General features: G+C 41.6%; 1 protein-coding gene across 4 annotated transcripts in view; it reads left to right on the top strand.

The window, feature by feature from the left end:
• The window catches only part of Xkr4 (XK related 4), a 340,673-nt gene extending 319,909 nt beyond the window's left edge, over window positions 1–20,764 (top strand). Inside the window, exons 3-5 of one of the 4 annotated variants that reach the window (XM_041656917.1) lie at window positions 4,662–8,244; window positions 14,044–14,304; window positions 14,947–20,764. In XM_041656917.1, the coding sequence (XP_041512851.1) occupies window positions 4,662–5,608 (947 nt within the window). In that variant the 3' untranslated portion in view covers window positions 5,609–8,244; window positions 14,044–14,304; window positions 14,947–20,764. Of the gene's footprint in view, window positions 1–4,661; window positions 8,245–14,043 lie in introns of all 4 variants that reach the window. The other 3 variants (XM_041656918.1, XM_041656916.1, XM_041656919.1) reach the window with 3 other exon arrangements.
• The last annotated feature ends 3,639 nt before the right edge of the window (window positions 20,765–24,403 follow it).

The following is a 24,403-nucleotide window of genomic DNA, read 5'->3' on the forward strand; positions in this document are numbered from 1 at the left end:
CAAGGCTGCCATACCTTTATCAACTCTAGTCAAAAGGCAAAAAGTCTGCACCGATCTCTAACTGTCACCCATCCACCTGTCTTTCTATCCATCTCTACCAACTTTGAATGATGGAGTTAGCTGTCATTCCAACCTTGGGATCATTTTATTCAAAGTCCAGACTGGTTTCTGGACAGCAGTACAATAAGACAAAGCCAAGCTCTTAGATCAGGTGGACATGGCCTGACTGGGTGCTTAAGACTGCATGGGAACACATGACTTTGGGTGGCTTTGCAACATGGCATTTCACTCAAGCTGTGCACGGACCCTGTTCTTAGAACTGCAGCAGCCTGCCTGATTCGCGTTCTCTTTCCTTCTGAGAATACTGACCAGCATGGAGGATGACGGGGGGAGTCATGTTCTTTCCAAGAAAGAGCAAAGGCTGTCACCAAAAAGCCAGGCTGCTTCGAGATGAGGTCTCAGATAAGCAGACATGTGTGTGGTCAGGAGAGCGTTGGGTTTGAGGCATTATAGGATATGGAATGACTCAGGCCAGGAAGGGAAATTGTCCCAAGGTTTCTTCCCCAAGTCAGTCGCTCAAAGATCTGCAGAAAGACAAAAGCAGCAGGAAGCGCATGTGAAATAAAAAAGTGGCGGTCCAGTGAGTAGTGTTTCCCTAAGATGGTGGAGGCCCAGGAAAGGAGCGCATCGAGAGATTAATAGAAGAATAGAAAACAGAGAAAAATGACATAATAGCAACAGCTGTTCTTGAGAAAGCAAGAATTAGCGCTGAGGTAGATGAAGGCGAGGAGATAAACACCTGTTCAAAGTCAGGCTCAGTTTCTTCTCTACAGAATGAGACCCATAGTGGCTGGGAAAGCTCAGAGGTCTATCTTAACACATTAAGGAATAATGTAAACCCCTTAAGTTCATTTTCACCATTAGAATAAAGTTTCCATAAGAAATATCTGCCGTGCATTGCTTTGAAATGGACACACAGAGGCTGGCTGTAGAAAGAATCTTTCTATTTAGTTGTCTAATGTGGAAAAACTGCATTGCTCTGTATCATTCTTGAATTCCTAACTGAAATGTATAACCCAGATGTAATTATAAGGGAAGAAAAGTAAAGTCCAAATGAAGAATAGTGCTGTCCTTGCCTGAGGTATTGCGATCTTCAGGATAGACCAGTGTCCTGATAAGGGAAAGGATCATTCCATACAAAAGAAAACTAAATTGAGGGAGCTACGGGATGTAAAACCTTTTCCTAGATTCAGCCTAGAGTGGACACCGTTTAGGTCGCCTGACAGAAGTGGGAAACCCCTGGGAAGTGAGTAAAATGTATTGTATTGATGTGGAATTGGCTGAAGATGATAGATTTCCTGCAATAATGGAAGAAAATATCCCCACTGGAGAAAGTGAGCACTGGCATCCTTAGGGTAAGGATGTACAACCCACAGGATTTATGGGGGAGGTGCACGAGTCTACTTTAGCACTGCAGACAGCCAAACTGATGGTATTTGCATAAAAATCCTATACTTGAAGCACTCCACGGCAGGTGTGAATTTCTAAGCGATCGATTGTAATTTGTAAGAAATGAAGCTGGGCTATTGACGATATATTTAGGAAAAGAAATTAACACTAGGTAGCTTAATTCTAAAATGGTCATGAACTTCTGATTAGATCTGTATTTATCTTGTAATAGTTTACTACTAAGTGAATAAATATGTAATATATTTATGCACACAAATACTTGCATATATGCATACATACATATGAATGTAACAATAATGAAAAAGGCTATCAACTTGAGAGTAGGGGAGTCATGAGAAGGGTTCAAGGGAGGGTATCAGGGAGGGGCTGGAGGGAGGAAAGGGGAAGAAAGTGACTTAATTCTATTTCAGTTAGCACATTTTTTAAAGAGTGAAAAATTAATGTATTAATCAATAGCAAAAAACAAAAAAGAGAAACCCACTCGTGGCTAAAAGAGCCAAGGTTGACATGAATTTCTCTCCAGTATAGATCCTCTTAATTGTAAGTCACGTGTGCAGAAGTCAAAGCAAAAGTCAGAGGGTTCCATTTTTTTTTGTACTTCCAGCCTGTCATCTTCAATCCCCAGTGTGTCAGATGGGTAGACTTGCTCATAAAGATTGCAGGGAAGTTTGGAAGCAATTAATTTTCTATTTTTCTGCATTTGGTAACAGGAACCTTTATGATGACATGTCCTTCAGCTACTACAAGTTGAGACTTTATCTAAAATATTTAGAACCAGAAATATTTCAAATTTTGAATTATGGTGCAAGAATTCAGAATAACTGTTTTGCTCTGCTTATACATTCTTAAATATGAGATTTAGATCAAACGTGTTCATTTGTGTCGCATAAACTTGCACGCATGCTCTAAAAGTCACTCTGCACAGTATTTTTAGTGCAACTGCATTTTGACTGTAAGCCAATCCCATGAGGCCAGGTAGGGAACTTTCTACCTGCAATGTCATGTAAGCACACAAAACTTAGGGATTTAGGAGCCTTTAGGATTTTTTTCCTTTTTTGGATTAAGGATGTTCAATACAGAAAACAGAAGCTACTGTTACTTTAGTAACAGCTTCCCTGGTCAAATCAAAGCCATCTTTGGTCTGTGGAAACCTGGCGTTAAACAATTGTCTTTCCCAGGTGTTCTCCACTTGGGGTTTTCTGAAGAAAGGGAGCATGCAGAAAGAGCAGAGGCTTCACAGCCCAGCAACAGGAATCACCTTCAATACATAGAGTACAACTTTCTCAAGAGGCTGTTTACAGCACACAGTCACCCCAGTGGTCAGGAATGAGGCATGAGGATTGGAACTCAGGGCTAGCCTATGTGGGACCATCTCCAGAAAAGGGCGATGCAGGCTGTAAGTCTGCAAAAAGTGCAGATACAGAGAGAAGATGAACAGCTCCCTAGGCTGTGCAGTACAGATGTTGAGATTAAAATGACACCATCTTTGATCATAAAGTCATCAGAATGTGATCAAATTCATCACATAGATTATCTTGTCACCTTTGGTTTCCCATTCTCTCTCTCTGGTTTGCTTGTTTGATGTTTGTTTCTTTGTTTGCTTGCTTGTTTTTTATACTCTTTCTTCGGTTTTCATTCCTGAATTTTCTGTAACTGATACTTTCCATGGTGCAGGAATAGAATTATCATAAACTCCTTTGTGTGGTGGTCTCTGGACATGCAGAGCTGAGGAAGACTTCTAGCATTAGCAATGTGCATGCTTGCTGGAAAATCATCTGAAGGTCTGTCTCCATACTGACAAAAAGGAACAGGTTTCCTGCTTGATTCCTGGGGGGCAAGGTAGAAGTGCCTGCTGGGAACTATTATTTATGAATACTTAGGGGCATTCAAAGAAGATTGGTAAGAAGTGGTGGTCGTTCCAGTCAGTTTTACTCTTTTCCTTCATAACTGCTCTTTAAAATTCATTTCTCATTAGTGGGAGCAAGCAAGGTTTCTTCAACAAAATACTTTTAAAGAAAAGTATCTATTTCATCTGTTTCCAAATAAGAAAAAAAAAAGAATGGTGCAGCCCAGCTATGATTGGTGAGAGGTCTGGGAAGGGAAAAGTCAGATGAACTTTACAAGCCATGAGACCTTCTTAGTCTCGGAGGAAAAAAAAAATGTCATTGTTCCTGAAGCAAACCAGCTGCCACACAGACTGACAAAACACAATTCTCCCAAAGAAGTCTTCCAGAGAGGTTCATGTTTGCAGGTTAACAGTGTCCGCATCTGGACCATACACGTGAACTTTGAGAGACACTGGGTAGCGCTAGAGTGTAGGAAAGCAATGAAAAGATCCTGCTTTCTGAGAGACTATCAGCCACACAGAGCTGATGATAAAGTGGAATGGAAAGATCCTGCTTTCTGAGAGACTATCAGCCAGACAGAGCTGATGACAAAGTCACGAAAGTGATTTCCAAGCAACTATTAATTTATGAAAAGCAAAGAGTGAAAGGCCAGGGAGCAGACATTTCTTTCTTCAAGGATAAGGCAGTAGGCAGGTACAAAACCTTCGGGGAGAATACTGGGTGACGTTCAGAGGAGCAACACCCCAGGTGTCACAAAAAATAAAAACAAATTTGTCCCATGGAAAAGTCTTTATCATAAAGAAGGAGTGAACCACCTTTGGGAATGGGCTACATATCATTCTTGCTTGGAGGTAGGAAAGGAAACCAACTGTTAGTGCGTCTGGCTTCTTCCACCGCTGTCCCTCTTAAACAAAGAAAGGCACTCCAAGCTGAAAGGGATCAGCACTTTTAAACAAGGATATTGGTTTCAAAAACAGGCAACAGTCACATATGAATGCAAGACTTTTTTTTTTAAGCTGGAGCAGCAGCCCATGGCTGTTTCCCCACTAAACAAAGCAGGGTCCTTGGTCGGCTTACACACAAGCTAGTTCCACGACATTTCCCAATCTCAGACCTTGTGCCAGCTTTGTGGTCCCATTAACTCAGACCTTTTCAGAATTCTGTCATTTCGTAGAAAACTTCTAGGACTTCCATGTGGTTGTTTAGTCCAGTAAAACTCAGACATTCATAGCATCTGATGCAGTCTAGCTAGCCCATCCCAAGACACCAGGCCCACGTGCCTTGACTTCCTCTACCATCACTGCCTCTCACTTTTGACAACTGTCTTCCTGTTTGCCATTGCAGGTTTCACAGCGGCAGCCTCCCTTGTATCTTTGGCTTGGGCCCTAGCCTCCTACCAGAAGGCTCTGCGGGACTCCCGAGACGACAAAAAGCCCATCAGCTACATGGCCGTCACCATCCAGTTCTGCTGGCACTTCTTCACCATCGCAGCCAGGGTCATCACGTTCGCCCTCTTCGCCTCGGTGTTCCAGCTCTACTTCGGGATCTTCATCGTGCTCCACTGGTGCATCATGACCTTCTGGATCGTCCACTGTGAGACGGAGTTCTGCATCACCAAATGGGAAGAGATTGTGTTTGACATGGTAGTGGGCATCATCTACATCTTCAGTTGGTTCAATGTCAAGGAAGGCAGGACACGCTGCAGGCTGTTCATTTACTATTTTGTAATCCTTTTGGAAAACACAGCCTTGAGTGCCCTCTGGTACCTCTACAAAGCTCCCCAGATTGCGGACGCCTTTGCCATCCCGGCACTGTGCGTGGTTTTCAGCAGCTTTTTAACAGGCGTTGTTTTTATGCTGATGTACTATGCCTTCTTCCACCCCAACGGGCCCAGATTTGGGCAGTCACCAAGTTGTGCTTGTGACGACCCTGCTACTGCCTTCTCTCTGCCTCCAGAAGTGGCCACAAGCACACTACGGTCCATCTCCAACAACCGCAGTGTTGCTGGCGACCGCGACCAGAAGTTTTCAGAGCGGGATGGATGCGTCCCTGTGTTTCAGGTGAGACCAACGGCACCGCCCACACCGTCATCTCGACCGCCACGGATTGAAGAATCAGTCATTAAAATTGACCTGTTCAGGAATAGGTACCCGGCGTGGGAGAGACACGTGTTGGACCGGAGCCTGAGAAAGGCCATTTTAGCATTTGAATGTTCCCCATCTCCTCCAAGGCTGCAGTACAAGGACGATGCCCTTATTCAGGAGAGGCTGGAGTATGAAACCACTTTATAAAACAGAAGAAGCCACAAGGTCCCCATGAAGAGATGACAGCAGGGCTGTGGCAATAGTGACCCTTCATCAAAGAGTAGGGCAACGAGCTATGTGTTCTTAGTCCAAACATTGTCATGGTATGGTTTGATCTTCCATTAGCTGACTGCCTGTGGCTGGTGTCCCATTCAAGCGGGCAGTGCTGAGAGTCTCTTACTCCACCTAAAGGGGCAATGCCAGCCTAATATGACTGTTGTTACCAAATTCCTCCAGCACAGGCTTGGAGCACATTCACCGGAAGGTACCATTATTATGAAAAACATGTTGCCTCTAATCATTAAGGTATTTTGATGGAGTTTACTGATGTTTGCATAAATATGTTCATACGTACACACACACACACCTCCACCACCACCACCATCACCACTATGACCACCAGCACCACCAGCGCTCTATCAAGAGTTGAAGTGAAGCTGGAGAGATGACCCAGTAGTTAAGAGCACTGACTGCTCTTCCAAAGGAGCCAGGTTTGGTTCTCAGCACCCACTTGGTGGCTCATAACTGCCTGAAACTCCAGTTCCCGGAGCTCCAATGCCCACTGTTGGTCTCCTCCGGCACTGCACACACATGGTGCACAAACATATATGCAGGCAAAATACCCAGACACGTAAAATCAAATTAAATCTCAAAAATAAGAGCTTAGGTGATTTCCTTGATGTAAAGTTCACAACAGACTCTGGGAAGGAAGCAACAGTGCTTAGAAAGATGTCATAAACCATTTTCTCATTGGAAGCCAGTAGCGTATGTGGCGAAGCCTGTGCAGGGGATGGCAAACTCAAGTGTTTACACACACACTAGCATTGATCGAATGGATCTCTTTCTGCACATTACAGGATTTGGTTCTTACTCTAGGTTTTGCAGTTGAGGGCATCTTTTATGACAGAAACTCTATGCAGCCCATGTGTGGCTTTGGAAGAGACCAAGTAGCTCAAATCCATAATGGAAATTAAATTATAGTCATGATTCAGTATTCAATTGCAAAAATACAGTTTATATGCAAAGAGCAGTTGGGAGAGGGGCAGGAGGAGAGTCAGATTCTCAGGTGTGTGCAGTTGGTATCAGAATGCACCCACAGAGCCGCAGGAGAGGGAGGGCTGTTTCCAGGTACAGAGTGAGCATGGCGAGCTGGTGTGATTCTGGAAACCACATGCCACGTCCTCCTAGTGTCAAACTGTGTCCAGTCCGCAGAACTGACATGGAATCCCCCAAAACAGAGAAGAAGTGGCATCCCAAAGCAGACAAGAGAAGAATAATCAGGTTGTCCAACTCTGTACAGACTTACCCTCTCCCACTCAAGGTCAAAGTGACGTGTCTCCTTGAGACTTTGGGAAACCTTTTAGCAGGCGTGAGCACACAGATGCAGTGTGGATGCTTTAAGGAGACGGCCTGGACTGCTTGAGGGCGTACCACTCCATCAGCTAAGATGTGTACTCAAATCATCTGTAAAGTCTTGCTCTTACCACAAGCTTCTGAGTTTTAAATACCTCCGTCCAGCAAGTAAACATTCCCGCTTTCTGTTCTCAGTGTCCTTGGTCATGGTGCTTTGCGTTGCATTAAAAGTGCCGGTCAAACTTTGATAGTATTTTTTTATAGTTGGTGCAGAGTGGAATAACTCATGGATTATTTCAATATTTTTGTAATAAAAATATAGGGTGTACATATAGGCATTGTTGCTTTTTTTATAGACTTGGAATTATTTAAAATACATTAAATGTCATCTTCACTTGGAATGTCAGAATCCAGTCAACAGATTCATCAGCCTGCCTCAACAGATTGAAAACACTTGGCCCTGGAGACATCACCTTCCTTTTTGCAATTTGACGGCCCAGGAATCTGACCAGGGTGCTATCAGAGCATCAAGTATAGAGGGAAGTGGCCTAATTAGAAAGGGCTTGCGAAGACTGATCAGTGTCTCCCAGGAAATCAAAGATGGAAGTGATTTTGTTCATCCATCCATTAGAACAATCTGACCACAGTGGAAGATGTCTTAAACTTTCTTCCCTGGTTTTATACTAACCCAACTGATATATTAAAGATTAGTCAAGTCATCAAAAATAAAAAAAAGGAAGAAAGTCAGTTTCATTTAACTCTTCACTGGAAATAGTCAAGATCTAGAGCCACCACCCATAATAAATGAGTCATCCAAAGACTGTGGTCCCCAAAGTAACATCCACAGGAAAGGACAGAGGGCTCAAAGTAATTTTTTAAGACAGACAATTTTTATCAGACAAATTTCCTAATACTCAATGATTTGACCCTTCAAGCAAGATTTCCACTACAATTCACTAATCTTTTGTTGGAATGGAGAAAATTCCCTTGCTGCCAGTAAAGCTTCAAGGAGGACCCTCGTCTTCTAGGCAAATGGTGGACATTATCCTGTTCCAGTGTAGAAGGAAATCACGATCAATTTGGGCAGTTCTCCACCGGTGTGCAGAACCATGCGCTATCAACTTTATTAGTTCCAAGACAACTTTTCACTGATGAGCTTTGGAGTCTGCCTTTCCCAAGGGATCTACAGCTCTGATTGTGAGTGTACAGCCATTAACGTCACCATAGTGACCAGCCAAACAAGCCAATGGGAGCACCCGCTCTTGGATCACGTAAGTTCTAACTTCCTTCTCAACTTCATCTCATGTGCAGCATGCTAAGGGTTAAAAGAGCTGTAGTATAAATAGGAAAAAATGTGCTGGACTTTGTCTCAGTGGCAATATAGGTGTAAAAAGCTTGAATTTCCAGTCATTCCCCAAATACAGTAAATATTCGTGGGTCTGACTTGTGGGAGGATCATGACATTTCAGTGAATGATGGAGTCTTGTTGAAAACACAAGTTATCTGCCGTGTTACAGTTGTGGCTCTCCAATGTAAGAAAAGCAAGCAACCATCATAATATCACTCCAACAGGACTTAATCTCGTTCTGCCAGTTCAGAGAGCAGACACTGAGCTCAGACTGCTGTAGAACATAAACTCAGGCTCCAGAGTTACGAGGCGGGATGCAGTGAGGCAGCATCAATCCACAAATGAGCAATTTTAATTCTTCCTAAAATTGTATTCTCCTCTGACATGAAGCTCTGCACAGAGTAGCTGGAAAATAACCAGAAAGGGTGCGCAATGGCTGGCATCCAGGTGGAAACGAGGGGCTCTGTCTGAGGCTGATAATACTGCCTCGGCGGACTCTACTTCCATTCACTTAAAAGGATAATCTTGCTATCTCATGGCAATCATTGTTTGCATGGGATGGTGATGTTTTCTAAACAGAAAGAAAATCTCCCTAACTAGCGTTTCTGAATTAATCCGTACTTAAAGAACACACAGATATACATCTTAACCATGCTGAGAGTTCATTCATGTGGAAGAAAAGCAGTTTCCCATGCCTCTCTGCTGCCCAAGAACGATGTCCTGGGCATTCCCTAGATACTTACATCATCTTGCTTCCCTGGGTCTTGTCCAGTCCAGCAACCACCTTTTCAGACCCTCTGGGACAGCTCATCTGTGATGAATCCCACTGACACAACAAATGAAATAAATTCCCTGACTAAGAGCTTAAGATTCTGTAACTCAAGTGTCAGCAACAGGCAAGTTACACAGGTAATTGGGAGATGACTGAACTCTGAGGATAAATGAAAAACAGTGAATCTCTAGGCACACAGTTTATTTTATGCATAAGTGAATATGGGCTAACCATGTGGTTTAGCAGGCCAAGGTGCCTCTAATCCTGATAGTATGGGTTCAGTCCCCCAGAACCCACATGGTAGAAGGGAGAGCTAACTGTCAAGTTACTCTCCACATACATGTCATGGCAGGTGATTGCCCACACACATATACATTAAATAGATAGATAGATAGATAGATAGATAGATAGATAGATAGATAGATAGAGATAGATAATAGATAGATAGATAGATAGATAGATAGATAGATAGATAGATAATAGATAGATAGATAGATAGATAGATAGATAGATAATAGATAGATAGATAGATAGATAGATAGATAGATAATAGATTTTTGAAATTTTGTGCCTATAAGATGACTCAGTAATAAAACTTGTCAGTGCACAATGGTGTAAACCTGACCTCAGTTTGAACCCTAAAACCCATGTAAAGTTGAAAGAAGAGAAGTAACTCTACAAGGTTGTCCTTTGACCGCCACATACACACCATAGCACACATGTCCTTTCACACACATGTAATATATACACAGACACAGACAGAAAGACAGACACTCATATCATATTAGTATACACACACAAATACACACACACACATAAATTTAGAAATTCATGGAGTAGCCTAAATCTCCATGACTCTTTGAAATCCCTTATTGCTAACATATAGATGACAAGAATAAAGTACATTCTGTTCTTCAATGCCTAGGAAATGGTATGTTATTGACATGTAACCTTTTAGACAAGAATCTTCTATGCATTTTTTTTAAATCAACTGTCCTTACGGTCCAGGCCTATAAAACATGCAATTCCTTGCTTTTTAGCTTGGGTGAACTTTACCCTCCTTAAGCTTCTCATCACTTAAGTGGCTTGACTAAGAACTTCTGTATCACCCCAAAGTTCATGGAATCCATTGGACTAAGCCAAGGAAAGCCTGTATGTTCACACACGGTTGAGCATGGCTGTGCAGTCACTTTCAAATGCAGCTGATGCTACTGGGGAGATGCAAGTTCTGACACAATGTTTAGACAAGACTCCAGAGAATTTGTTTCTAATGATCCACTTTCCAGACTAAATACGTACTCCCTTGCCTTCCCCACAAATCTTTGCCATTAGCCATGACTGTTTCTATATAAAGCTTGGAGTAGATGCCTGCATTTTTAGGTTTTCAAGGAGAATTAAAATAGTTCCAACTGTCTATCAGAATCCAGCTCTGGGAGAACGGGGGAGCCGGAAGCTGACAACACAGCAGCATTGAGGTGGACCTTGTTATCAGTTTATTGATGGACACAAATCATTTCCCACTCCTTTGACTAGTAATCCAGTGACACTTTTATAAACAAAGTTGTCACATCTGCCAACTTTGACTCGTGGCAGCCCTCTGCTACCCAACATTTGATGCTTCTATGTGACTAGGAATTGGTGGTTTCACTTTAGTTCCCATTGCTGAGCCTCTTTCCCCAGCCTGTATATCCAAACGGGAGATGACCTAATCACTAGACGACATCCTTTCTCCTCTCTCAGACACCTATGTTAGCATCAGATAATGACAGAGCTCTCTGCCAACAGGTCTTGTCCAGTTGCTATTCTGAAAATAGGCCCACTGCAAGATTCTGGATTCTTTCTTGTGACGGACAGCCTCAATGGGATCATTAGCCATTTGAAAGGAAAACTGCTGCATGTGGGTGGAATTGGATAAAAACATAATGAGTCATTTAATTTTGCTAATTGTAGCAATTAGGCTACTCACAAGCAGCTCCCACCGCAGAGAGCCAAATGGAAGACATGGCAAGCAGCCATGTGCCCACAGAAATGAGGGGCTCAGAAACTCTCCAGAGGGTGGTCAAGGCATTCAGCAACCTCACCCTCTACCTGACATTTTCCCTGGATTCCACAAGGAAGCAATAATTAGACTCTTGTTTATTGCATGCAGTAACCCTGCCCCAAAATGCAAAACTTAGAAAACTGGATAGCCCAGGCTTTGCTACTCAAGGAGGCTTGCTGCCTTTGACTTATCTAATCAATTGGGTAAAAGGTCTGCATATTATACTGACAAACACAAGCACAAAAACAAACTAAGTTAATGCTGCTTTGGCTAGCTTGTTTGCCTGTAGCTTTCCTTGCTGTTTGATTTCCATAGCATATGAGAGTATCATTTTGAAGAATTCACTGTATGCTGGTGCTGTGCTGACAACCCTTACCTCTGGGGTTGCATGAACACCTCACAACCAATGGTGAATGATAGCATTTTTGTATGACACAGCTTCAGCTCAGAGACAGTAAGTGGCTTGCCAAAGGCACCACAACTAGGCTAGGGAAACCTAGAAATAAAAGTTAGGCCCAACTTCTACCAACTAAAAGATTTTTAAGAATTGTGGCAACCTCACCAAGCCTACTTTTGATTCAGCAAGTCGAACAGAAAACCAAAATCATGTCCCAATTTTTTCGAGGAACATTTCATAAAACTCAAGGAAGTCTACCAAAATGAAAACCTCAAAGAACTACCGATGGTAAGAAATAAAAGTCTCTATCACATGAACCTGAATACTACTTCAACTCTGACTCCTTATGTGTGAATCAGTGTTGTTTTTCCATTTAGGCAGTAGTTCCCAGTCCATGACCCTGATCTGCACTAAAAAATTGGGAAATATAAAGTAACCTGGGACTTCTTTCCTCATAGTCTACATATGTCTCACATCATTACCCAATTAGGGAGACTAAAAAAATAAGTTATCAAATCTACTTAGTGAAAGAGACTCTGAGATGACATCATTTTCATGCTATAAAGTAATTTATTCCCATTGGCTTATTTTTTATTAAATTTTGTTTACTATCTTATGTGACAAGAGTTTAAGAGGATTTTTAAAGCATTAGCACTAATCTAGAAACATCATCTTAGGTTGAAGAATTAGATTCAAAGACTATACCGATGTTTATTAAATAGTTGCTGAATTCTAAAACATTTGGCATGTTCTTTCCCCGCCCCTCCAGTTTAGAGGCAGTGAACTAGAAGGGGCATGGCTAATCTGCCCATCGAGGCCCTTACTTCAGAACGTGCATTACATAGGAACTGTGTGTGTAGCTTGATCAGATGCTGTAAAAGGAACAGATAATAAACCAAATCATTTCCCAATATGCTTTTGGTTTTTAAAATTCTCGCAAGGGTCAGTTTCAATGGCAAATGCGAAGCAGTATCTATCCTCCTGCTTTAAGTTAAGCAGATCTTGGAGAAATGCTGTTAAATCAGAGCTCAGTAATTTTAATAGAATATTAAAGGAAATTCCCATTGTTTTGTAGATAAAACAACTGGAATCAGGAAAGCTTTGCAATCAGGGTCATGTAGAAGACCCTTATTGATTCCCTTGGTCATTTACTCAGCAAGTCTGACCCTTGTGACCACAGCCCCTAGACAGCAAACAGGTACAAGGCAGCATTTGTCCTAGCAACTGACAGTAGGTTTTCCGCTGCTCAGCTGGTTCCCAGGCCTCATCTCCTACCCTTTTCTGCTCTAGCACACTGATGCTGCCCTCACCACCATCTATACTTAACTCTACAGTGAACAGTAAAGAAACAGGAACTTTTCTAGGATTTCCCTCTAACTACCCATAAGCAATTGGCACACACCGACAGACATGCAGCATCTACATAACTGTGAGCCCTACGTCATTGCTCAAAGGAAGAGAAGGGAACAGTGATACCACATCCTGGCCGCAGAGCTTCAAGCCATCATCATTACATCCAACCCCAGGTCATCACTTTTTAGACATTTAGGCACACAATAGAAGCGTATAGTTGTGGATGAGATGCTTGCAGAACAAAGACCTCATTTAACATCAAATTAATTAATTAAAATAATAAGCAAATATTAGCAACATGGTACAACACAAAATTTTCTTTTGTGCTAGTACTGAAACCTGCCACCTACTCTGTTATTAGAGTTTCAGAAAATGCGAGGTCTTGTGTTTTTATTATACTTGGATCTACCAGATTAAACCGGTTTGCCCTTTCCTTTCTCTACTGCTTAATTTGCATTAAAATGGAATTAATCACATTCTTACTTCAAGTGTTGCAAATGGGAACAAATGGAGATGTTGGGTTTGAGCTAATTTAATTTAACTACTGTAGTGGCATTCTGGTATGGAGTTGTAGCCAATCAACACCTAATTATTTCAAATTAGTTCATTCTCAGTAAGTTCTAAGATACCCTAAGTGTGTGGAAAATACATTTTGAGCTTCCATCACTGGAAGTAATTTCTGTTTTTATCCCAAACTTGCAAAGTGTCCTAACGCACACTCACACTGCAACCCAAGCCAGCACTTGATTTGAGTGTGTTGAGTACCATGAAGTTCACACGGCAATTAAACGTTGACCTGTGGTTTTCTGTGGAGCCCCCATGATTATTTTTTTTATTCTCCTCAAAAACAGGAAAAATGGGGCCCCACCCTGTAACCAGAGGACACCAGCCAGCTGGTGAAAGAATTAGAACTTGCTTTCACAACACTGACATACTCAGCTTCCCTTGCGAACCCTTCGAAAGTGCTGTGCATAATAAGGGCTAGGTCTCCAGAGTTGGTTACAAAGGCGTAAGGGGAAGCATTGTCCTTGGTCAGAATTAGAGTCATGGAGCTCTGTGAAGAGAACTAAGGAGTGGAACGAGCCAGGACCCTCAGACACAGCCAAAGCTGCCACATAGCTCAGACTATTCATGCTTGGGTCCCCTTCTTTTTTTACAGAAACACCTTGGAACTTGTCAAGTTTTACTGGAGATGAATTGCAGTTCATTAATCTAACAGACACTTAAACCTTGGAAATTCTTGACTTGTACTATTATAATCAAACTACTAGGAGAGAACACGAATCAGCAGATGGCAGAGGGGCACTTGTTCAGTGCTGTGCCCTGACGTGTCCACGCCTGAAGAGAACGACCTCTGAGAAGCAGAGCTGAGGAAATCGTGCTACCTGGTCTCTCACCACAAATGCCGTCAGTGTCCGTGGTATCCATCCTCTTTCTTTACCTTTTCTAGTAAGAACTGCTTTAAAAAAAAAAAAATAAGCCAAGGAATTCCTGGGGGCTTGTATAGCTCAGAGAGATGGATATATGGGTCAAAGGGACTTGCTTCAAGGGGATGGAAACCCACTTGGAAATGAAAAGAGTCTGTTATCTTTTAATAAGTGATCTTGAGTACCATCGCTGCTTTTGGTTTGTTCCATGTCAGCATGATAATAACCAATGTGTAAAGCTTTCGTTGATAATTCAGTTTCAGAGGTGAAATCTGCAGTTTGAACTTAAAGGGGTAGTTACAGAGTAATTTGATGCCTGCCTTCCTAAGTGGTAACATTATCAGTTCCAAGCCAGTATCCATTTCAACAAGGAATCAACTAGCCTATGGCTTCTCAGATCACATACAATCTCGGTTATGACCTGAAAGGTGACCAACCAAATGGCATTAATGCCAACATTTTCATTTACAAGAAGACAGGCAGACAAAGAATTTACAACCGTGATTTCTTTCATTTCTCTTTTTCAAATAAAGGTGAAAATGAAGTTGTCAGAGTTCAGTTATAGAGTATGCGAGAGTGTGATATGCGTGTGGCCTCATTAAACTTTCCTTATACTCTTTTGGCTTCGGTTTTAGAAGGTAGATCTAGATAAAAGAGTAAAAGTCGTCAAGTGTGTCCATTAAGCGCTTTGAAAGAAGAAGATGGAGTGCGGATCGCTGTGTCCCCATAGAAGCACTTTGGTGGCTCTAGCAGGATGTTCCCAGAGCTTCTGAGAGCACTCCTAGGAATCCATGCTGGTACCCAGGCAAGTTATTTTGAGAGTGATCTCTGGATGTAACCATTAAAATTGAATGGTAGAAAGGTAACCGTCACAGGTTAACATGCTGAAATATGTTTGTTTTCTAACCCTACACCCTCCTGTGTAGTGTACCATGAACTGGTTAACTGTGGGGACATAGGAACAATAACAGTGCTCCCTAATAAGGCTCAGGAGTACATGTGACCATAATAGTGTTGGGTACCAGGATAGAAGGTTTCTAACAAGGTACAGAGCCAAGAAAAACCTGTCCATCTCTTGTTAGGAACACTTAAGTTTTTTTTAAAAGTAGCCACATAAACTAATTCTGCCATTCTGTAATTATGGCAATGCACATGTCCTCTTATAAAGGAACAAGGCCTGGCTAATGTGGGAGGATGGGAGTCATATAGGAAGCTCCATTTCAAGACTGGCTCTTTCTAAGAAAACCTTAGCTCTGGTGGTTTTCCTTGATTAGTGATCCTGTAATGCTCTGTACATCAAGAGCTGCTGGTGAATAATAAAACAAGAGATTATAAATCGCCCTTACGTATTATACATAAAGTATTTAATTATCCCTCTGTTAATAACAATGAGATTCAGGGTTACCATGGCCTTACTCATCATCCCATTGTAAATATGTCAGTCACAACAGGTCTGTGTTCAAACACACACAACCCAGTTCAGCCAGTATCATCCTCTCACAACACAGTTTGGATCTTGAGTCCATCAGTCAGCCACCTGATCTGTGCACCTATTCCGAGACTCCTAAGTCTGTGCAAGTCATTTTCAGAACAACAGAAGAAAACAAAAGGACAGTTAGGTAATTTTCCCACCGAGACAAAATACACTAGACTGTTGATCACCCCAAAGGTCTGACTGTTCCTCATGACTGGCTTCTTTGAATTTTCCAGATGATTACCGAGCAATTTTCACCAAACCAAAGTAGACACTGTAGCGTTCTTTAAAAGTAAAGACTGTCCACCTGAATGCAAATACCCCTAGGAGTAATCAAGAAGTCGGCCGCTCAAGCAGCACCTATGGTTTTGTCGTGGCATGTATCTGGAAACTCTCTGCAAGAGTCCAGAAGTTCCAAGCCTATGGTTTCCCATCCTGTTGTCTGGCGTGCACACGGACAAACTGCTCAGGCGTGGCCGGTGGAACTTAACTTTCTGGTGTAGGAATCTTTTGTTGGAGACATTCTACTGCTAATGGTTCTCTTTGCTGTGCAAAGAGAAATAAATCGTGCAGAGCAATTGTGGCCTACTTTTATTTTCTTTCTGAAGGCGTGTGGGTGGAAGGGGTCGGGTGGCTAAACACAACTGCGTGAGGACCTCCTGAACATGGCTGTTCTTCGAGGCCTTGCAGCAGCTTTCCTACACAAGGAAACTTCTTTTAGCCTTCGCTAGAATTATGTTTTATTATTTTATCATTATTCTGCTGTTTGTAAACCTTAAACATTTACAAAATCTACCGAACAGAATGGTTTAAGGAAAATACAAAATTTTTAACTTTTTATTGTTCAAATACAACTTTTTATTTTACGTGTCACTTATAATCTCTTGAAGCTAAAATTGTTTAAATTGTTTGATAGAATTACTTCATGGTGAATGTTATGACTACAGTTGTAGGAGAAAGGCTTTTTTCCCCAAATCAAACAAGTTGTCTAACATTGGGATTCGGTTTGCTGATGTCATTCCAGTTCACAAGTGCTCGCTGCTTACTGTGAATATTGTAACGTGAGGGTTTCCCTAGTTAATCCCTGCCACGTTTCTCCAGGAGCGGGAAACAGACATGCTGACTGCAAAGGAAAGCCGCCTTCCAGAAGGAGGGCTTCGCGCCTTAACACTGACCCAGGTGTGTTGATTCCTGGTAACTTGGGGAATTGATCCCGCTCTTTCTGAGCTGCTGGGTGGTGAAGATGCGAATGTCCTCAAGTCGAGTGAAGTTTGGCAGCAAAACACACAACCTGTCTGACCTATTTCCCTTTAAGAGCTCTTCAGTGGCTCAGTGTACTCTGAGGCCCTTGTTGTAGGTGAACAAAGATCTTGAAGAAGAATTTGGCTATGAAAACATCTTGAAAGATTTCCAAAGACAGAGCAAAGGTTCCCAAGGACCTAGGGAGGGTTTTGATTGTGTGAAATCCTACGTTCAGAGTCAAGAATAACATCATGAGCAGATGACAAAATTTCTTCTTGAGTCTCTCCTTTCTTTAGGTTTAGAACACCTAAACCTCACCACTAAGCCATGTTTGTCCACTGCTACTCGGCTGTTTTGTACCCTACCCTGAACACAGCTGTGGCCACAGCTGAGGTGCCCACAACCCCCACCGCCCAAACACTGCTTACATGACCCTGAAGGTTTGGCTTTCCTTTTTCTCTTGGGATTTTAAGTCATCAGTCTCTGCACCTGTGTTACAGGTGATATTACAACAAAAAACGAGCAATTGATTGGAAGTTGCACACAGAAAAGCAGTTTCCTTGATGATATTTGATTATGAGGAGATTGATGTGAAATTTATAAGTTAGTTGAAAAGCAGAAATCCCTGTGTTGAACATTGTGACTGTCTTACACATGTTTAAAGATATTAAATGAAACAATATCTTTTTACGCTATGGCGTGTATTCCATTCTGGGTACAGGCATGAGGGCTTGTGGCAGAGACAGCAGTAAAGAAACCAGGAATCTGTCCACACCTGGGTCCTGACCCCTACTCTAGCTCTTTACCTCAACACTTACTTTGGCCTCATTGATCCCATATAAAAGAGTGAGGATATTTGTTTACCTACCTCATAGGGCGTTTTAAAGAATGCAAGAGCTGGCAAAGACTTGGGTTAGAGAGTACCACGCTAAGTAGCAGGAGCGTGGAGAACCGTGTGCGCCACAGAGCTAAGAAGAATGGGTACCGCAATTGTCTGAGAAATAGCAGCTGTTCCAGTTAACACAAGAAACTTTTCCCTTAGAGGTCTAGGTAGAAATTACAAGCCTTTAATGAGAATAAGCAGCTCTCATATAGACCTGGAGTGTCTCCAGGTAGATAGACCTCTTTCTTCTTAATCACATCGAATTGTACTAAGTGTTCAAAAATACATCTAGAAAACCTGGCCCTCTCTGATACCTCAGGAGTTGCATGGCCGCCCCCATTTTTTTAGAACCAGGTACAGTCTAACGCAGTACTGGTGATTCCAACTGAAATTCTAGAACCGAGTCCTGGATGGCTATATTATAAAGATTTGATTTGAAATGATTTAACTGGGTTTGTGTTTCATTCCTAACACCTTTGCCACAGAAGAATGTGGAGCCCCCTTCCTGTTTAGAACTCTTGAGCTGATTTGGCTTCATGTTAGAAATGTATTTCAAACATTTCAGAGAAGTGCTTGTACAATAGTTTCAGCAATATATTGAAATGAGTGGACCTACATAAATGCAATACACAGAAGTGAGTCCTATGAAAGATTTAAAAAGGCAGGAAGATGTAGGAAAAACAGCCCCAGTGAAATCCTGGACACCTCTACCAAAGCAATGTGTCCCCTTGCTTTAATGACTAAACTTAACCAGAACTAAATGTATATAATATGAGTTGGGGCTATAAACATTTGCAAGTTTTGAGTCATAGGGGCAATACTGTGAAGTAAGAATATACCCATGGAACTATGCTAGAAAATGGGGGTAATATTTTAAGGATGTGGCTCCTTTGGGTACCCTTGTTTAACAATTATATTCATCTACAAAATAAATTTTATGTCTTAAAAATTGAAATAGTTTCCAAATTTTCCCTTGAGGAATGAATTCAAAATCATACTGCACTTGAATTACATACTATGTTGACATCCGATATAATCTCTTCTGGACTCTAAAATTTATTTTCCATTGGACTTAATCAAAGATTTAAATTTTCAAATTGGTTAAACATTTCTAATGCATGACATTAGGCTTTCTGCAGCATGATTATATCATAGAAAATTGTGTGACACCTTCAAACTATCTGCACTGCCAGAAAAAACTGTTAGCACAGACTGGTCATGTAAAGCACCAGGCATGAGTCAAAAGTAATTTGAATATTCCTCAATTTCTATCCCCTTCCGATATCAATATTTTCCTACTCAAAATGCAAAAGTGTATCCTTTCTATCATGAAACTAAAGATCAGTTTTTATTCAGTTTTATACAGAAACCTGAAGTCAACTATTCGGTTGAATTTCAGGTGGGTTTTCTGGGATTAGCAGGAGGCAGTGGAGAGAACATGAGACGGAGAGGTTTTATCACCAAGTGCAACACAGAACCTAAGCATGCCAGGGCTGGACAGCTCTGGGAAGCAATGGCTTAGGGTTTTCACCAGCAGAGAAAAGCACAGTGCCAACAACGCGTCCTTTAGCACAGATGCATGTGATTACTCACTCCAGGCCCATCATTCGGCAAGCGCCACATATCTGATTGTTTGTAAGTACAACTGCCAAGTTCTATGGCTGCATCTGGCTAACATTCTTTTCAATGAACAAGTGATAAACCCAGGCACACAGAGATAAATTCTCGTCTGCTTAAAAGAAAAATCTCCCAGTTTATTTATATCAACTATATCACTAATATATTAACTTCACAAAGCTTTCTCATCCACTCTTTGGTCAACTGTTTATTTAAGCCTCGCTTTCCCTCATCAGTGGGGCAAAATGGAAGAATGGGAATCTTGCTTCTGATAAAAAGAAAGAAAGAGAGAGAGAGAGAGAGAGAGAGAGAGAGAGAGAAGAGAAGAGAAGAGAAGAAAAGAAAAGAAAAGAAAAGAAAAAAATCCTGCTTTTCTTCTCCATAGCCAGATAGCTCAGTAGCCTCAAAAGGACCCGGTGATAGATGGGAATATGGCTTCCTCTTCTCAGAAGGAAGAGAGTCAATAGGAAACCAAAATGTCTGTCCTCTTTGAAGCCAAGCAGTACCCTGAATTTAGAGCTAATGTGAGAGAATACTGTCTCTCCTTTTGGTTACCACTCTCTCTCATTCTTTTGCAGTTAGGGTTGAAATTTCCAGTAATGATAAATAAAGTTACTTTGTATGATGACTTCAATGTATGTATTGTGAAAGAGTTAGCTACAAATGAGAAGACTGGGAAGGTTGCTTCCTCTGTATTTACATCCAAGCAAGGGCTTGGGAAAGCACCAGTCACGCTGACAGTCTGAATGAACCAAGGGTATCCATGAGGACAACCGCTTTGCTGTGTATGAAGCCATCGTACAAGGTGAACCTGCTTCCAAATGACAAGGGTTTGGACTGCTGACATAGGCTCTTCATTCGCTCATGATTTTGTCCTGTAAGTTTCACATGCAACTACCTCAGCTACTGATGTCTGATTTAGAAACACCGTTCACTTCGCCATTATGAAATTATTTCATGGAAAATATCAAAATGTTATTTGGTGTGAAACAATTTTCAGAAGTTTTAAAAAGGCATAAACAGCTCGACATCCGCCAGTTCAACTGTTTTTGGTTTCTTTCTAAGCATAGTTTGGAATTAAAAATAAAAACCACTTCCACCCAGCATAAAGAGAGGTTGTATATATTTACTTAATTTGCCTTAAATATGTTGTGGGTTTTTTCCTCTGTCCATTTATTTTTTCTAAATTTATCTCTGAAAAAAAAAAAAAAACAGTGCTGGTAGATGAAGAACGACCTGAAGAGAACAGACACTGGGTTCTCAGCTCCCAACTTCAGCTTACATAGTATTCTGATCCACAGTCGCCATTTTTGTGTTTCTCTCTCCATTTCAGAAATAAGGTGTGTGCAGGCAACGTGAAGACACTTCCCCTGGACAGCGCGGTGCCTGGCCTCGGATACAAACCTGCCGGTCCTGTGCTCTTACTTTGTAAACATTGTACAAATGTATTTGGAATTTTATTTGGAAAACAAAAAAAAGAGTTAAATGAGTTATTAAATTCCTTCCTGTAAATATATAGAGAGAGATATACATATTCCAACCCCGCATAGCCAGACATTCCTTTAGCATTCTGATTATACGTATGTCTTTCTCAGCAGGAGCTGCTGCCCTGGGCAGTGGCCCCGAGTGCCCTAGCTCAAAGCACAGTGCGTGGAGTATTTGATCTACTGCGGTACTATAGTTATTTTGGTCAGTTAAGCAAGTTGCAATTTGTGATGACATGAAGTGGAAAGTAGTGCTTCATAATGAATAAATCTCCTGGGTTATCTGATTTTTTTTCTTGTAAAACTTTAAAAAAAAGAAAACTTGAAATTTTATATATTTGGATTTTGTAGATTTTTTTTATTTTATTCCAACACAAGGTACCAAAATCATTAAATAAAGTACACTGTGGTCATTTTAACAGAAGTCTGTTCCTCATTCTTTCCGAGTCCAGAAGAACAGAGTACAGTTAGTGTAGGTGATGGTCAGGGACATCAGACTTATTTTCAAGACAGTAGGACCCAAAGCCATAAATAAGCAAACCTGAGTTCTGACACATTTGAGACACGAAACTATATCACTATTTTTCTTTTTCCCTTTCTGTAGGGAAATAGCTTACTATGTTGCCCAAGTTGAAACTTGAGACCATCCTGCCTCACTTAGCCTTTGGAGCAGCAAATCACTGGAGTTCCAGATATATCACACTATGCACAGCTTCATTTTTTAAATGCTTATTTCACTGACTGTATTTGTTAGAAGCTTTAAAGAATATTATCCTAGAACCAATACAAAAACTAGAAAGAAATGTTTGTAACCACAGAAACTTAAAAAGGAAACTAAATTGCTTGACTTTAAGTGAGAAAAATTTCCCACAAACAATGTCCTTTCAAAACTATGATGTGTCTATTTCCTTTTCCTACATATTAGTCTTACATCTCATGTAATTCTTTTTCTTTGGTCTATTTTTGAAGAATTTCTCTGTTCTAAAAACAGTATGAGTCCTACAGGTTTACAGAGCACTCTAAGTTTGAGTGAATTGGTAACAGAAGAGGGAATTGCATGTGTGGAAATGTCCATCGATAAAGATGAGAAATGGGCTTGGGTGGTCTCAGCACCAGGAGTACTTGCTGTGTTACCATGGGAACCAGAGTCAGATAGCACAAGCAGTACTTGCTGTGTTACCGTGGGAACCAGAGTTCAGATCAGTACCAGGAGTACTTGCTCTGTTACCATAGAAACCAGAGTTCAGATCAGCACAAGGAGTACTTGCTGTATTACTGTGGGAACCAGAGTTCAGATCCCAGCATACACATTAAGCAGCTTACAACTACTTTACTCCAGTTCCATTTATATACACACATACACAAAATGAGTCATTTTAACAGGAGTCTGTCCCTTATTCACCCAAAGTGAAGAAGAGCAGACACATACACACATTATGCACATACACACAGAAACACACACATATACACTTCAGTCATTTTAACACAGATATATATGTATATATCACACAGAGAGAGACACACACAGAAACAAATACACACGTATCATGCACACACAGAGAAACACACACATACTTTATACAGAGAGACACAGACATATACACACATATATACACACAGTGCACACACTGCAGTCATTTTGACAAAGATATATATATCATACACAGAAAAACACATACATACACAAACATACACACAGAAATATTATTTTAAGTAGAGATACTAGAAACAGATAAGAAAAAGTTTAGATGTAAGAGAAGTAAGAAAATGTTTTCAAGATTTGCTTGTTTCAATAAGGTATGGTAGCCAGTGCCCAAAAGGCAACATTTGAGAGATAAAGGCAACACCAGAAAATCAAGGTCACCCTTGGCTACACTGAACATTCATGGCCAGCCTGGACTACATGACAAAGTCTCAAAAATGCTTGTTTTTAAAAATGTGTACAACATCACCACCATTGCCATCACTGTCACCACCATCATCATCACTGATAGTGTCCGGGAACACTCCTGTCACCATCACCATCATCACTGACAATGTCTGGGAGCACTCCTGTCACCATCACCATCATCACTGACAGTGTATGGGAGCACTCCTGTCACTGTCATCATCACTGACAGTATATGGGAACACTCCTGTCACTGTCATCATCACTGACAGTATATGGGAGCACTCCTGTCACTGTCATCATCACTGACAGTGTATGGGAGCACTCCTGTCACTGTCATCATCACTGACAGTATATGGGAGCACTCCTGTCACTGTCATCATCACTGACAGTGTCTGGGAGCACTCCTGTCACTGTCATCATCACTGACAGTATATGGGAGCACTCCTGTCACTGTCATCATCACTGACAGTGTATGGGAGCACTCCTGTCACTGTCATCATCACTGACAGTATATGGGAACACTCCTGTCACTGTCATCATCACTGACAGTATATGGGAGCACTCCTGTCACTGTCATCATCACTGACAGTGTATGGGAGCACTCCTGTCACTGTCATCATCACTGACAGTGTATGGGAGCACTCCTGTCACTGTCATCATCACTGACAGTATATGGGAGCACTCCTGTCACTGTCATCATCACTGACAGTATATGGGAACACTCCTGTCACTGTCATCATCACTGACAGTATATGGGAGCACTCCTGTCACTGTCATCATCACTGACAGTGTATGGGAGCACTCCTGTCATCATCACTGACAGTATATGGGAGCACTCCTGTCACTGTCATCATCACTGACAGTATACGGGAACACTCCTGTCACTGTCATCATCACTGACAGTATATGGGAACACTCCTGTCACTGTCATCATCACTGACAGTGTATGGGAGCACTCCTGTCACTGTCATCATCACTGACAGTGTCTGGGAGCACTCCTGTCACTGTCATCATCAATGACAGTGTCTGGGAGCACTCCTGTCACTGTCATCATCACTGACAGTGTATGGGAGCACTCCTGTCATCATCACTGACAGTATATGGGAGCACTCCTGTCACTGTCATCATCACTGACAGTGTCTGGGAGCACTCCTGTCACTGTCATCATCACTGACAGTATATGGGAGCACTCCTGTCACTGTCATCATCACTGACAGTATATGGGAGCACTCCTGTCACTGTCATCATCACTGACAGTGTATGGGAGCACTCCTGTCATCATCACTGACAGTGTATGGGAACACTCCTGTCATCATCACTGACAGTGTATTGGAGCACTCCTGTCACAGCCTGGATGAAGGGTAGGGGGAAACTTTATAGACTCACTTCTCCCCTGCTTTTGCATGAGTTCCAAAACCACATTCTGGTGTCAGGCTTACAGAGGAAACATCCTTCCCTGCTGGAACCTTGCTTATTTTTAGAGTAACTTTTAGATTTTCCT

The sequence above is a fragment of the Microtus oregoni genome, unplaced genomic scaffold, assembly GCF_018167655.1.
Source record: "Microtus oregoni isolate MIOR12 unplaced genomic scaffold, Mior012 000008F_ref0000371, whole genome shotgun sequence".
In the NCBI taxonomy this organism is placed as follows: Eukaryota; Metazoa; Chordata; class Mammalia; order Rodentia; family Cricetidae; genus Microtus; species Microtus oregoni.